General features: G+C 42.7%; 1 protein-coding gene across 1 annotated transcript; it reads right to left on the bottom strand.

Annotated features, from left to right (window-relative positions):
• Positions 1 to 205: 205 nt before the first annotated feature.
• Positions 206 to 1,144, bottom strand: LOC311097249 (olfactory receptor-like protein COR4; the record flags this gene model as incomplete). The annotated part of the gene is made up of 1 exon (XM_084136803.1): positions 206 to 1,144. The coding sequence occupies one exon, from the start codon at positions 1,142 to 1,144 to the stop codon at positions 206 to 208; it is 939 nt and encodes a 312-aa protein (XP_083992929.1).
• Positions 1,145 to 16,451: the final 15,307 nt, after the last annotated feature.

Genomic DNA, 16,451 nt, shown 5'->3' with positions numbered 1-16,451 from the left:
AATTAACAAATTATCATTAATCTATTTAGCTGCTGCTGTGATAACCCTTGTATGTGACATGACATATTTACCATAAACTCTAATTGTTCTTAGAATTTTCACATATGCCTATACACACAATAAAAGAGTAAAATAAAATTAAATAAAAGTTATGATTTTCAAAGATTAGTAGAGTTCTTTTATGGACATGAATAAATAAATGAAATCACTTTGTATTAACTTTATTTCTAAAAACATTTAAGATCCGTTGTCTTATTTCCTTGGCTTGTAAACCATATATTATAGGGTTTAAGGCTGGTGGAATAACATGGAACATTAAAGTGGATAGTTTCCTAGTTTCAGCATATACAGTGAAACGATGGAGAAAAATCCCGACACATCCAGATACCAGCATGATTATATAAACAGTCAAGTGAGTGCTGCAGGTTTTTATGGCTTTGCTGTTGGTTGCTTTGTTTTTGCCTTTGAAGCAGATCATCGCTATTTTGAGGTATGTTAATGCTACACTACCTATTGATGAGGCATATAAAACCACAGTAAAAGTTAATCCATATACATTATTAATAACTGTACTTTCACAGGACAGTTTAAATAACGAAGCATTGTCACAAGTGTGGTTTTGAATCACAGATCTGCAGTGAGACAGGCGCAGACTAAGGCTAATCAGAATTCCCACCAGCACTACTGCAGCACCCCAGGCTCCTGCCAAGAGTTTAACCACCATGTTATTGCTCATTATAGTTGGGTATCGCAGTGGATTGCATATGGCCACATATCTGTCAAAGGCCATGATTATTATCACAGTGTGAGATACTGTACCATTCAAATGTAAACAATAAGCTTGAATAACACACTCCACATATGTGATGTAGCGCTCAGAGGGGTCTTTTAAGAAATCCCTCAACAATTGTGGGAAAAGAGCAGTTGACCCCAAAACATCGTTCAATGTCAAGTTGCAGAAAAGAACATACATAGGCTGGTGTAAATTTTTGTCTGCTGTGATCTGAATCATCATCCCAATGTTAGATACCATTATAAATATGTAAACCATCAAAAGAAGGATAAATGCAGGAAAACTTGACTCAGTTGTAACTTGCAGTCCCTCCACCAGTAGCACACTGTATCTGAAAGTCAGGTTGTCCATCTGTAATCTAAACAAAACATACAGGTAAAATATATAATAAGATATAAAACTATATCTAACAGATAAAACATATAATACAAAATATAACACCTTACAGGAGCATAATCTTCTTTTCTCTGAATAAAGATTAGTTTGCTTGGTCATTTTATATGTGTGTCAAGTTCTGTGTTGTCATCCTAAGAGTGCAAACAATCTTTGCTGTGATTGGTGTATTGCTGGTCCAGTTAGTTTGCTGGTCACATAGGAAAAGGCACGATTCTGCTCCAAAACATGTTATATAATATTAGTAAGTCACTTAAAACTCATATTCATGTTACATTTGTTTATTTGTCTTTTAAGAATGTTTTGAAATAATTTAGCACAACATTGAGAATTCCTTTGTGTTCTGTGTAAATATATTTTCACAGCAGAACTCTTTCTTGTTTAATATTGCTTAATTGCAGAGGTTATTTAAAAACCAAATGAAAAGACAAAAAGGATGGTGTAATTCAATTTGTATGACCTGTTAAATATTTTCAGCCTTTATTAAAACTCTATAACATATATCCAATGTTATTGCAACAATAACAAATTATCATTAATCTATTTAGCAGCTGCTAATGTGATCCAGAACAAAACATACTATATGCTATTGGTGAGTCATTTAAAACTAATACTAAAGGTTAGTATTCGTGCAATATTTAATTGAAGTCCTTCAGGACATATTTGTCAGGCTTGTGTTCTGTTTAGTTCTTCACGTTGTTTCTGAGTTACATATTTTCTTGAATTTTAGTTCTACCAGAAAGACAGGCAGGTGAACGTTTGCATGGTATTTATTCTGTAATGTTTTAACAGATGGTAGTGAGTGCAGCTACAGTGATTCATATTAAGTTGTATAGAAAAGTTATTTGGGGTAGGCCCGTCCTTAGTCCGAATCCTGGGGATGCAGATTTGGCTAATCCTGCCTGAAGATGAAGGCAGGGATGTAGCCTACCCCCTATGGATGGACAGGGGCCAAACTGGTGGTGGTGGGTAGGATGGAGGGGAACATCATCATCAACTGTGAACATGAAATGTCTCGGTTACGTATGGTAACCCCCGTTCCCTGAAGGAGGGAACGGAGATGTTTGACGGAGGAGACCGACAGAAATGGGATCTTCGCAGAGAGACCAATCTACTTCAAGAGAAACTAAACGAGCCAATGCACATTGGCATGCAATAATTTGCAGCGTGGGTATATAATGAGCAGAAGGTGCAACGCATTTTTGGTTTTCGCTGAGGAGCCGAGCCAGAGTCCTGGCCCCACAACGATAGTACAACAACATGGCGACGGGACGAACGTAACCGAGACGTTCGTCGGAGGAGCCCGACAGAAATGGGATCCCTACTAAAATGCCATGTCGTTGGCCCAGTCCCCAGCTTCACTTCTCTCCCTCTGTTAGGGGCAGAAGCTTATGCGGGGAGTCCGGCCACTGATGTACTGCAAGAAAATCTCAGTGAGAACATTGGATAACACTGGGAAAGCGTGCCCTTTCCAGTGGAAGGGGAACGCTGCGGAAGTGGCGACTTGCCGTGAGGGAGGTAACATGTGGAGAATACACATATGGATTAGCCAAGCAGCAGAGTACAACATATGGAAGTCTCTGGGGTGGTTCCAGCCTAATCCTAGGGGGGAAGTGCACCAGCAGAGACGGCAAAGCAGTCTCTGTCAAGGGAAAGAACTGGCTAGCCGACAGGGTAGCCATACCGTGGAAGAATACACATATGGGGTCACCGGAGGGACCGCTACATGTGGACACCCAGCCTAGCACAGGTTCCTCAGTGCATACGAGTGTTAGGCCTGGCATCAGACGCTACGCAATGTCTGACTGCCGCAGGGGTGATGGAGGAACTCCACAGGGTTATCCGGTTCCGGGGAACACTACTGGAGCAAATTGACACACGTATCTGGCCGACCAGGCATGAATTACGTAGCAAGCCCACACTTGAGCGGGTTCCCCGTGCTACTGGCCACTTGGGGCAAGTATACGGGAGGACACTGGCTCTACACGAAGGCTATAGAATCTAGCGAACATGTTGGGTGTCGCCCAGCCCACAGCTCTAAATATATCTGTCAGCGAGGCGCCTAGAGCCAGCTCCCAGGAAGGAGCAACACTTCGAGTTGAATGTGCTCGTAACCTGAACGGGCAAGGCACGTCTTGGGATTTATACGCCAAGACAATAACATACATTATGCAGTGAGATAACCTCTGCTTGGAGACAGCCTTTCCGTTCTGCTGGCCTCAGTAACAGATGAAGAGCTGGTCTGAGGTCCTAAAGCTTTGTGTTCTGTCCACGTATAACTGCAAGGAGTGGACGGGACAGAGAAAAAAGCCAGGGCTGGGTCTGCCTCCTCCTTGCAGGTTCACTGAAGGGCGTGGTAGAAACCTTGGGCACATATCCGGGCTGGGGTCTCAAGACAACGTGAGAGTCAGCTGGGATGAATTCTAGGCACGATTCGTCGACCGAAAACGTTAACTGGTCCACTACCCTCTTGATGGAGGGTAGTCGGCTGACTGCAGCGGTTCGAAGGGAGGTCTCTGCAATGCTCTGAGCACCAGAGACAGGTCCCAAGAGGGTATAAAGGGGGGACGAGGCAGATTTAGTCTCCTCGCTCCCATCAGGAACCTGACGATCAGGTCATGCTTTCCCAATGACTTACCTTCAACTGCATCGTGATGCAAGGGAATAGCGGCAACATACACTTTTAGGCTGGAGGGAGACAGCCTTCGCTCCAACCCATCTTGCAGGAAGGAAAGCACAACTCTGATCGGGCATCTTTGGGGGTCTTCCTGGCGGGAAGAGCACCACTCAATGAATATGTTCCACTTCAATGCATAGAGGCGCCACGTAGAGGGGGCTCTAGCGGAAGTGATGGTGTCTACCACCGCTGGGGTAGATCACCTAGAACCTCCGCGTCCCGTCCAGGGACCAGACATGGAGTTTCCAGAGGTCTGGACCGTAGGGTGCCATAGGGTGCGCCATCTCTGAGAAAACAGGGCCTTCCACAGAGGAATGGGCCAGGAAGAAAATGTTGCGAGGAGTACTAGTTCTGGGAACCAGGTCCGGTTGGTCCAGTACGATTCAACTAAAAAGACCTGCTCCTCATCCTGCTCCTCTGTGCAAGAACGCTCACTGGGGGAAACGCATACTTGCGTAGGCACCGGGGACAGCTGTGTGCCAGTGCATCTGTGCCGAGGGTCGCCACTTTCCCGGAAGCGTAAGCTGTCGTGAGAGCTTGTTGGCTACACGATTGAGCACGCCTGGGATGCGAATGGCACGAAGCAACCTCAGAAGCTTCTGACTCCATAGAAAATGGTGGGCGAGATGCAATGGGAGCGTAGACCACCTTGTCAGTTGATGTACGCAACATTCGCAGTGCTGTCCGTGCGGACCAGTACATGCTTGCCTTGAAGCGGCTCACAGCAAGGCGTACTGCTACCAACTCGAGCCAGTTGACATGCCAATGCATCCCGTCCACAGACCCGAGACTACATGCCCATTGTACGTGGGCCCCCAGCCGGTGGCAGAGGCATCCGTGAATACCACAAATGAATTGTTCTGGGGAACACCTGCCCGTAGAAATGAAGGGTCTGACCACTGGCTGAAGATTTGGCCACAGTGCGCGATAATGGAAACCCGGTACGTTGTGCTCTGCCACGCCCATCTCGGGACCCGGCCATGAAGCCAGTGTTGAAGCGGCCTCATATAAAGCAACCCGAGCGGCATTACTGCGGCTGCAGATGCCATATGCCCCAGAAGCCTCTGAAAAAGTTTCAGTGGGGCCGCTGTTCTGCGTTTGAACGAGTTCAAGCAGTTCAATACCGACTGGATACGCTCCTCTGTGAGGCGCGCTGTCTGGTTGACCGAGTCCAGCTCCATACCAAGATAAGAGATGGTCTGCGCAGGGGAGAGCTTGCTCTTTATATCGAAAATGCATTTCTGCATGAGGGACCATCCTGGTTGTGGTGGGGAGGATGGAGGGGAAGGGACCATCCTGGTTGTGGTGGGGAGGATGGAGGTAATTGTTTGCATCAGCATCTGCGAACGTAAGTACCGATCTTTTATACTGCAAGTATTAGAACATGATTGGTTAGATGTGAAGTTAATTAGTGACGTAACGATTGAGTCTTCCTGGCAGAACTTACGCTAAAGCTTTCATTTATGTAAATAAAACAATGAAAAGCCATGATAGGCAAATTAAGTGAGGGGCCACTAAAGGCCAGGTTACATAAAACGAACAGTCTTACCTCATGGCCACAATAGGGCATCCTATGCAAAGGGTCACGATATGCCAGTTTTGTGAATAAAACGGTGAAAGGCCATGAAAGGCCAATTATGTGAAGGGCCAGGATAGGCCGGGTAACAAACAATAATAGTCAGTCTTACCTAATGGCCACAATAGGCTGTGCTATGCGGAGGGCCGCGATAGGCTGTGTTATGTGAAGGGCCACAATAGGCCGTGCTATGCGGAGGGAAATGATTAGCCAGTTATGTGAATAAAATGATGAAAGGCCATGGTAGGCCAATAATGTGAAGGGCCACAAAGTTACATAATACAATAACAGTCAGTCTTACCTAATGGGCACGATAGGCCGTGCTATGCGAAGGGCCACGATTTGCCAGTTATGTGAATAAAACTATGAAAGGCCATGATAGGCCAATTATGTGAAGGGCCAAAAAAAATTACATAATGCAATAATAGGCCGAATAGGCAAATGATAGGCCGTGATATGCGGAGGGCCCCAATAGGCTGTGATATGCGAAGGTCCCAATAGGCTGTGCTATGCAAACGGACACAATATGTGACCTGATCCAGCAAAATGAGTCACAGTGACCCAAATTTCAAAATTGAGATTTTGGTATTAATGGAAAGAGGAGACCATAAGCTTTCAAATGATATCCAAGTCAAAGTCATACCTTGAATGGTTGTACAGATATACACATTTGAATTATGGTCGTCTGTCCTCTTTATCCAATTGAAAACCTGAGAAAATCGCTTTTAAAGTTTTTTGCCTGTTTTTTGTTGATATCTTTCAAAATCCATTGCATTTAAAGGGATAAACTATTTATTGTACAGCTTAATTTGACCAAAGACATTAATATATGCTATTAAACCAGACTGAAGCTCAAATTATTTTAAAGTTTTTATTTTAATAAATAATTTAAAAGGCACTTTTACAAACATTTACTAAAATCAGAAAGATTGAACAGAGGTGCTACAGTTTTCCTTGAGAGGGTGTGTGTGTGTCTCTCTCTCTCTGTGTGTGTGTGTGTGTGTGTGTGTGTGTGTCTGTGTGTGTGTGTGTGTGTGTGTGTGTGTGTGAGAGAGAGAGAGAGAGAGAGAGAGAGAGAGAGAGAGAGAGAGAGAGAGAGAAAGTGAGAGAGGCAGAGAGACAAGGAAACAGAGAACAAAATAATGTTAGCCTATGCAATATCTTTGTGTAGGCTAGTTGACAATAACAGTGTAACACATTCATAACGGAGATACCAACAGTTAAATATTGGGTTAAAATAAATCAAACACATTGTAATGGATTCTCCTTGCAGATAAATACACTCACAGAATAATTGCACTCACTCACATCCATACACGATAAATACCACAGGGCTGTCACTGCTGTCGCTGTCATCAGAGGATGACACGTCTCCAGATCCAAAAAAATCACTGACTAGCCAGCCACTCTTGATGACCAGCAGCAGAGCTTAGGTTAGAAGCCTCTAGTGAGTTCAACGCTTTTGGCGACTTTTTGGCGACTTTGCTCTCTTTTGACAGCGACATTTCTCAAATTAATAATATTTAATCTTTCTGAGGAGATCTGCTAGCTTGTTTACACATAGCGCTACGAGTCTGACAGGAGGATGGCTGGACCAATCGCGTGCCGGTCAGTCGAAACGGGGCTTCCCATTGACAAATGATCAGCGTTTGTGTACATTTCTAAGCTTTTTGATTGGTTCTATACAATGTGAAACACCATATTTGGAGAGCAGAGACGTTTGAGGGGATTCCCGGGAAATGCTCAGAGGTGACAAGAGGAGTTGAGAAAAGCAATATTCATTTTCAGCGAATTTAGTAAAACTTTGTAAACTTTATTAGTCATTTAAATACCTTTACTCAATTATCTGGACCACGAAACTTTAGGAGATTATTTTTGAATGTCTGTTCTTTGAAATTTAGCAAAAAAACATTTTTTTTTCAAATCTATTATTTCATTGTTTTTCCACATAATCGGCCCATATCTTAAAATGGAACGTTGCGACTTCCGACTCATTTCGCCAGATCGGGTCACATATGATGTTTTATGAACAAAGTTCAGGAGGAACACGTTCAAATAATCAATTCAATCAGCATGAGAGGAGGCCTATAAATACGTAGCTGACAGTTTTTTTCTGCATCCCTCCACCACCCTGTCTCCTCACACTCGCCTGGTTACTATCCTAACCAGAGATACGGGGGGTGTATTCTGGGTTCGGGCCACATTCCGAGCTCGGAGCCCTCCCCCGGATAGCACGCCAAATACGCATACTCTTTTGCTCTTATCTAATCATTTGTAAGTGTGAACTCGTGAAATGCCAATTATGTGAATAAAACGATGAAAGGATATGATAGGCCAATTATGTGAAAGGAAGTCTTTGTGAAGACTGAAGACAAAGATATAGTAGAATAACGAATTAAACCACCACCAGTAGCTAGAAAAGAGAAACATACCTTGATTATTACTTGAAAGTGCCTGCTGAGCATTTGAGTTAGTTTTAGAGTCAGATCTTGAATACTGAGAATGACCATGTACACAGCACCTTGGTAGAGGAGGCTGACACCCTCCTCAGCACGTAGCAGCACCAGTACAAAAAGACATATCCTATGTAGAGGCGAGTTGGAAAATGTCTCGGTTACGTATATAACCATGGTTCCCTGAAAAGGGAACGAGACGCCGCATCAAAACGCTTTAGGAACGCCTCTGCGTGATTGCATCGTGTAGCATGTATGAAATCAGTCCAATGGTGTGACCAGGAAAATATAAAGCATACCCAGACCAAACGAGCCCATGTCTTTCCCTTCGCAGAGCCCCTAAGCCATCTCAGATTGGTAATGACTCCACCCTAGCTAGGCTGGATCTACCACAGAGCACATTCCATATGTAGTACTGCCATAATGGTAACAAAAATCGTACCTCCCAATGGGCGGGATGTGGCCTCCGTAGCATCCCTTTTAGTTTTGCACGCTTTCCCAGTGTTATCCAATAGTCTCACTATGTGGGTGAGAAGGAGCAGCAGTGATCGACTTTTTCCTCGCACAGCCCAATCCTTTCTTCCGCAACCAGCAGGTGCGGGGGTTCAGGCAGCTTACTCTGGGCGATGGAAGGGACAGCAATTGTGGTAGGGATCCCAATTCATCAGCTCATCCCGTCACCACAATTGCTGTACCACCTTTGAATGGCTGGGACACCGTCTTGGCTCCTCAGCTCAAAACTTAAATGACTGAGTGCTTAATGCTTCCTTTTATCCCCGCCTCCCGGGGAATGGTTCACAATGCAAATCTCATTTGTCAGTGTCCGTTGGCTTGATTTGTTAGCTCTCGAAGTTGATTGGGCTCTCAGGTGAGATACCAATTCCTCAGCTGGTTCTGACGTAACATCTCTGTTCCCTACTTCAGGGAACGGGGATCATGTTAGTAACCAAGACGCTTGCCTCTTACATTTACATTTACATTTACATTTAGTCATTTAGCAGACGCCTTTGTCCAAAGCGACTTACAAATTAGGCACTGCACACATACACTATCTAAACATTTATATGCGTTCGCCGGCTTCTTTGAAAACAAATGCACATGACCAGTGTTAGAAGATGGGAGGGGGGAGAGTCGCCAATGAGTTTTGATGACAGTGTTGTCAAATATCTATTCCGAAGCTGTAGGGGGAGCTCTATAGAGAAACCCGCGGGCAAAAAGCGAGAAAACAGCGAAGAAATTGCCAAAACATCTGAGCATGATGGCGCCGTTGTGTGTGGCACGCCGTCTGTTGTCGTCTGTGTTTTTTAGTTTGTTCATGTCTATGTGGTTGTTGTTGTTAGGACAAATTGCATCGACACTTTTAGTATATGACCGTCAAATACTTTTAAATTTGCGAATCTCCACTGAAGCACTACAAGATCAAACACCATTGCGATACTCGCCTCCTCCCTTCCTGGTGGATCTACCGGCGTGGCTACATCGCTCACCATACTATGCTCCGGTGAATAAGCGTCGGAAAAGACGGGGTAAGCGTGGCACCGGCCGTCAAGCTCAAGATCCTGTTGTGGGCAAGCAGTAAACTGAACACTAGGCTCGATCGACTCACAAGGGAAGGTGATAGTAACCGCTCCTACGTTTGGGCGTTCAAGTCTGGATGCCTATGCTTGGAATATACCCATTCTACCTAACATGGGAGATCAACGACATCTACACCTCTCGCCTCTGCCGCCATGGCGTTTCGGTACACTTTCTTCGGCCGCTGCACAGAGCATCGCGACAGATGGAAGATCCTGTGCAGATAAAGATGGCCTTGATCAACGCGAGGTCGGTGGAAAATAAGACTTTTACTCTCAGAGACTTCTTCACTGCTCGATCATTAGACTTTCTATTTATCACTGAAACGTGGCTTTCAAATGGAGATTTAACTCCGTTTTCGGAGCTGTTACTACCCAAGTGTAAATATTTTACTCTGTGAAAAGGGGCTACAATTTTTAAAGACTGTTTTCAATGTCAGACTGTACAAAGAACTATATACAACAGCTTCGAATTGCAGTTGTTTGTGCTGGACTCTGACACTCCACTAGCTGTTGCTGTGGTTTATAGGCCTCCAAAGCCACATAAAGACTTCATAATGGATTTCTCAGACTTTCTGGGGGGTATTATGCCAAATTTTGAGAGATTTTTAATTGTGGGGGATTTTAATATTCACATATGTTGCCCCCTAAACTCATTTACTAAAGATTTTATTAATTTAATAGAAGATTTTGACTTAGTGCAGCTGGTTACAAGACCTACACATATAGGGGCACACTCTTGATCTTATTCTGTCCCATGGGATACTGTTGGGTGATATTGAGATATGTGACCATAGTTTTTCTGATCATAATCCTATTATCTTTAATATGCCGCTACCACTAAATACTATAAATCTCCATAAAACTGCCCTTAAGACGCGGAGAATCACTGCTGCTACCTCTGCCACTTTTTCTGCAGCGTTTAAGGAGTTTTCCCACTATCCTGAACTTGCCTCACCAGAACTCACTCCGGACATACTACTTTATAATTTTAATTCTATCTGCGGTACAATTTTAGATAATGTCGCTCCAGTGAAAACAAAACATCAAAAGTCAATCCCTGAGCCATGGGTGAATAATACTACTCGGACTCTGAGACAGGCATGTAGAAGGGCCGAGAGGAAATGGAAAAAGGACAAACTACAGATCTCCTATGAGATGCTTAAAGACTCCCTTTTTAAGTATCAGAATGAGTTGAGAGTGGCCAAATCAGATTATTTCTCTACCCTTATAGACAAGAATCACAATAACCCTAGAATCATTTTTAATGTTATTAATACTGTGCTGAACCCTGTTGTGTCTATTTACCCGACTGAGTCAGTGGCTATGTGAGCGGTTCTGCCAGTTTTTCATAGATAAGATAGCTGGAATTAGACACAATATTCAATTGACCACTGGTGATCCTGCAGGTCAGTTAAACTACAACGTCAGTTTACACCAATCTCAATAACTTTTTTAAATGACACTGTGAAGCAGCTAAAACCTACAGGGTCACCATAGATACTATCCCGGCACGATTATTTAAACAAGTGTTTAATGTAATGGGTCCGACACTTTTAGATTTTATAAATAAATGCCTTGAGTTAGTTGTTCCTGAGTATTTGAAACATGCATCAGTGCAACCCAGACTTAAGAGGCCTAACTTGGATTCCTCCGATTTATCAAATTTTCGACCTATTTCTAATCTCCCATTCTTAACAAAAATTTTAGACAAAGTAGTCCTGTGCCAGCTTCAAACATTTTTGGTCGACAACTATTTTTTTTTATATATTTCAATCTGGCTTTAGAAAATTTCACTCTACTGAAACGGCTCTTGTAAAAGTGCTCAATGACATTTTTTTAGCCACTGACTCTGGAGACTCGGTAGCATTGGTACTTCTGGACTTAAGTGCTGCATTCGACATGGTAGACCATAATGTCCTGCTGTCTCGTTTAGAACACATAGTGGGCATCAGAGGCTCAGTCTTACATTGGTTTCAGTCTTATCTGACAAACAGGAGTTTTTCAGTTAACACTGGTAACTATCGATCTTCCTCTGTAAAGCTGACATGTGGAATTCCTCAAGGCTTCACACTGGCCTCTATGTTGTTTTCTTTATACATGCTTCCCCTAGGTAATATTTTTAGAAAATATGACTTGAGTTATCACTGTTATGCAGACGACACACAAATATATTTTCCTCTTAAACATAAAAATAGTTTAGAACAGATGGCTGCCTGCCTTGAGGATGTTAAAGCATGGATGTCTCTGATTTTTTTAAGTCTGAATGAGAGTAAGACTGAGGTTATGGTGTTTATATCTTCCAGTGTACATGACACAACAAATGTAAATCTTGGTGTCCTGGCACCTTATGTTAAGCCATATGTTAAAAACTTGGGTGTGGTATGGGATAGTGCCCTAAAGCTTGATAGACAAGTAAATCAAGATGTGAAGGCAAGCTTCTTCCAGCTTCGAACCCTGGTAAAAATTAAGTCTTTCCTTTCATTCTCAAATTTTGAAAAAGTTATACATGGTTTTATCACTACAAGGCTGGATTATTGCAATTTGCTTTATTTGGGGATCAGTCAATCATCCATAAACTGCCTGCAGATAGTCCAGAATGCTGCTGCTAGAGTTTTGACAGGGGTTCGTAAACGGGAACATATAACTCTTGTCCTTCAGTCACTTCACTGGCTGCCGGTGTGTCAGAATTAATTTTAAAGTTCTGCTATTAGTTTTTAAGTCATTAAATGGGTTAGCTCCATCTTACCTTTCTGATCTGCTGACAGTCCACCAACCTACAAGAGCTCTTAGGTCTGCGAACTTAGGCCTCTAAGTGGTTCCTAGATCGATACTTAAGACTAGAGGACTTGCTGCTCCAAGACTTTGGAACAATCTCCCTCTTGAAATTAGAACTGCACCCACCCTGTCCATCTTTAAATTGAGGTTAAAGACTTTTTTATTTGATTTGTCTTATACAAAATGAATGTTGATGCGGTTGTCCTGTTTGTCCTGTTTGATTGATTGAAAACTGCATAGCGACGTTTTAAGCAAGTCATCGTGAAGAGACAAAAACAATGCAAGAAGTGCACAAAATAGTTCAGGCATTGCTCAGAGTAAGACAAGGGATGATTAAAGGAAAAGGAACGTTTTTTTTATTTTTTTTATTTTTTTATGAGGTTAAGTGCTCACGGAAGAGATTAATTTTTAGTTGTCTTTTGAATGTTGTAAGGGATTCTGCATTCTGGATGAGGGTGGGGAGATCCTGAAGGATCTACCTGTGAGATAGGACTCAAACCAGTGGAGAGGAGTACCTGTGATGCCCAGTGATGAGAGGGTGGACATAAGGATCTGATGATTCACAGTGTTGAAGGCAGCAGACAGATCCAGGAGAATGAGAACTGAAGATTTGGAAGCAGCTTTTGCAATCCGTAGGGGTTCTGTGACCGACAGTAATGCAGTCTCGGTTGAATGCCCTTTCTTGAAGCCAGATGTGTTGACATCCAGCTGGTTGTTCAGAGACAGGAAGGATGTTACTTGGTTGAAAGCAACTCGTTCAAGTGTTTTCGCAATGAATGGTAGGAGAGAGACAGGTCTGTAATTCTCTACAAGTGATGTGTTTAATGCTGTTTTTTTAAGCAGTGGAGTTACCCGAGCCTGCTTGAATGCAGTAGGGAAAATGCCAGTATGGAGGGATGAGTTGATGATGTATGTGAGTGCTGGAAGAAGTGTGGGAGAGATGGCTTGTAGAAGGTGTGAGGGGATGGGGTCTAGAGGGCAAGTGGTAGGATGACTGGAGAGGAGAAGTTTAGATTAGGGCCGCCGAAACTCATCCAGTGAGAAACGTTCCGCGGTGCAAAAATAAGTGTGATTAAAATGCGTAAAAAATGTTGAACGTGTTATTTTTTGTGTAATTAATTCATCTTAATTAACGCGTTAAAGTCCCAGCTCTAGTTTAGATACTTCTTCCTCGGTTAGTGGAGGGAAGGAGGATAGAAGGTTATTGGCTTATGGTTATGTGAGAGGTTGGTCTGGGTTCCAGATGGAGCTGAGAACTGACTGCTGAAAGTTGTTGTTTTGTCGGTGAAGAAGTTAGCAAAATCATACTAACTAAAAAGGTTGCCTCTTTACTTTTGTCGGTTATTGTCTATGTAATGGTGTTCTATGTATTGCTCTTTCCCGAGTTATTTTGATAAGTTTCTGTTTTTGGAAATACTTGTTTTTGAGTTTTTGAAAATAAAAGTCTACTGCTGTACTTCATTGTCCTTCAAGGCCTTTCCCAGGCTGCCTTTGAGCCTTTGGAAGAAGTACCAGCTAGATTTCTTACTTTGAAAGCTCTGTTCGTCCTCGCCATCTCATCTCTTAAAAGAATAGGAGATCTACAGGCATTGTCAGTTGCACCCTCGTGCTTAGAATTTGTGCCTGGCATGGTTAAAGCATTCCTTCACCCTATACCAGGCTATATTCCCAAGGTCCCCACTAATGTGGCTAGATCTATAGTACTGTAGGACTTCGGTTCTCCTCCTTTTCAAGATTCGGACCAGGAAAAGAACAATCTGCTGTGCCCAGTTAGGGCACTGGATGCCTATGTCCACAGAACAGCCCTGTGGCGTAAAGCTGAACAATTGTTTGTATGTTGTGGGCCCCCTAACAAAGGGTCCCCAGCATCTAAGCAGAGAATGAGCAAGTGGGTGGTTGAGGCTATCTCACTTGCTTATGAGTCGACTGGACAACCTTCACCTATGGCTGTCCGGTCCCAGTCTACTAGGAGTATGGTGGCCTTTAAGGCTCTAATGTCAGGAGTGCCCCTCCAGGATGTTTGTAATGCGGCAGGGTGGTCCTCACTGCATACATTCGTCAGGTTTTTTCTCTTTGGACCTGGACTCTACACTGGAGTCTCAGGTGCTTTCGTCCTATTGCTGCTCTTATGATTTCACACAGGACAGACAATTCTTGCTATGGTGGCATTGGTATAGACGTTCCCTTAGCGTCAATCAACGTAGTGCGAGTTCCCTTGAAAGGAAACGCCTCGGTTAATACTGTTACCTCGGTTCCCTGAAGAGGGAATGAGATGCTGCGTCACCTGCCATATCTCCTACGTGACTGTAAGCGACTTGCTCAGACCTTAAGAAGCTAGCGCTGCTTTGTTTGGGCAGGCTTTCCTGGTTCATGATGTTACCTGCCTCTGAGGTTCCGCCACACCATTGGACTGATTTTAGATGTGCTTCAAGACATCATCATGCAAAGCGTTCCCTTAGCGTCAATCAACGCAGCATCTCGTTCCATCTTCAGGGAACTGAGGTTACAGTCGTAACCGAGGTGTTGTCTATGGCGCTCTATGTATCACACTTTCCCGTGTGATATATAGAGCGGCATAGACAATAACAAAGTAGAATGTGTTTCCACTTGGTGTAGAGAGCGTGAGGTGAACCAAGTTAACAATTTTTTTTACTTCTAATGTTTGTTAAACGAGTTTAAATATAGGCAATAATATTGTATAGCCTATTCAAAACTGTATAAAATATGCTATACTGTAATATATGATACTCATTGAAAATAAAGGAAGTTATCATGTTCCAGAGGTTGTGTGGAGTAGCCTATTTTACAAACATTTAGAGGATTTAAGCACTAATTATTGTATTAAGTAAAATAAAAAAAAATTAAAAAGCTAGAATTATAAACATGAATTAATACAATTAACCAATTATGCTGTATTAAGTAAACAACCCAAAATTGCTGGGTAAATGTAGCCCAACATGTGTTCTGTCCTATATTTACCCAGCTCTTGGGATAAAAACAACCCAATTGGGTTATTTTTAACCCAGTGTTTTTTTGTTGTTGTTTTTTTGCACCCCAAAAATGATAGCATTCAAAATACTTGGAATGACATTAAACAGCAGGAAGCCAGTTTCCTGTGATCTGAATAGGCAGAAAAGCGGTGAATAACAATAAACCTATACATGACCATAATATACACTCTAAAAGTCGTTTCAACCCATATTTGGGTCAAATATGCACAAACCCAGCCATTGGGTTATATTTTTAAATACAAATTTTAACCCAATGGTTGGGTTTGTCCATATTTGACCCAAATTTGGGTTAAAACAACCCTGCATTTTTTAGAGCGTAGAGCCAGGTGAGTCCTGCAGGTTTTCAGTGTATGTCTGGTCAAAGTTTTACTCTTGGTTATTAAGCAAACAGCGGTTATTTTAATGTATGAAATTGCAGTATGTCCACTGAAACCAAACAGAAATACTGTGTATATCAGCCCATACAAGTTATTGGTAGTCACATTCTCACAATAAATCTTGAACAAAGATGCATTATCACAAAAATTATTTGTTATAAAAGTTCTGCAATGGTTGAGCCTCAGAAGTCCTATCAAGATGTGTTGATAAAAAGTATTGGTGCTAGAAGGTTCAACTTCTAATATCATCCTGGGACTGCCCTGGCTACAGAAACACTCTCCTTCGATTTCCTGGTCCAATGGAGATATCCTCAAATGGAATAAGTATTACTTCCAGAATTGCCTTCAACTTCCTTTGAAAAGACCCAAAAAATTATCTCCATCCTCCCCTTTGTTGTAGAAGTGGACGCGTATCCACCAGCGGAGTGGAAGCGGTACTCTCTCAGCGGCCGGCTGAGTCAGCAGCGCTTCATCCATGCGCCTTCTTTTCAAGGAAACTGACCTGAGTGGAGCAAAATTATGACATCGGGAATCGTGAGCTCCTCGCCATGGAATGTCCATGCAGTGATGTGTGCCTGGTCACTGTCCACTTTAACACTATAGAAAAAAACCTTTGACAGCTTTGACATTCTACTAAATCTATCTTTTTTCTTTTCTTTTTTTTTTAATCACACAAATAAAGAAAGTGGTTTGGAACAACATGAGGGTGACTACATAATAACAGACTTTTCTTTTTCTGGATGAAATATTACTTTAATATTTTGACCTATATGACAAAGATATAAAACAGATCTGATGACAGTGCATACATGTGTGTCT

This window comes from Abramis brama, assembly GCF_963993115.1.
Source record: "Abramis brama genome assembly, chromosome: 15".
Lineage (NCBI taxonomy): Eukaryota > Metazoa > Chordata > Actinopteri > Cypriniformes > Leuciscidae > Abramis > Abramis brama.
This window is presented reverse-complemented; position numbering and strand designations above follow the sequence as displayed.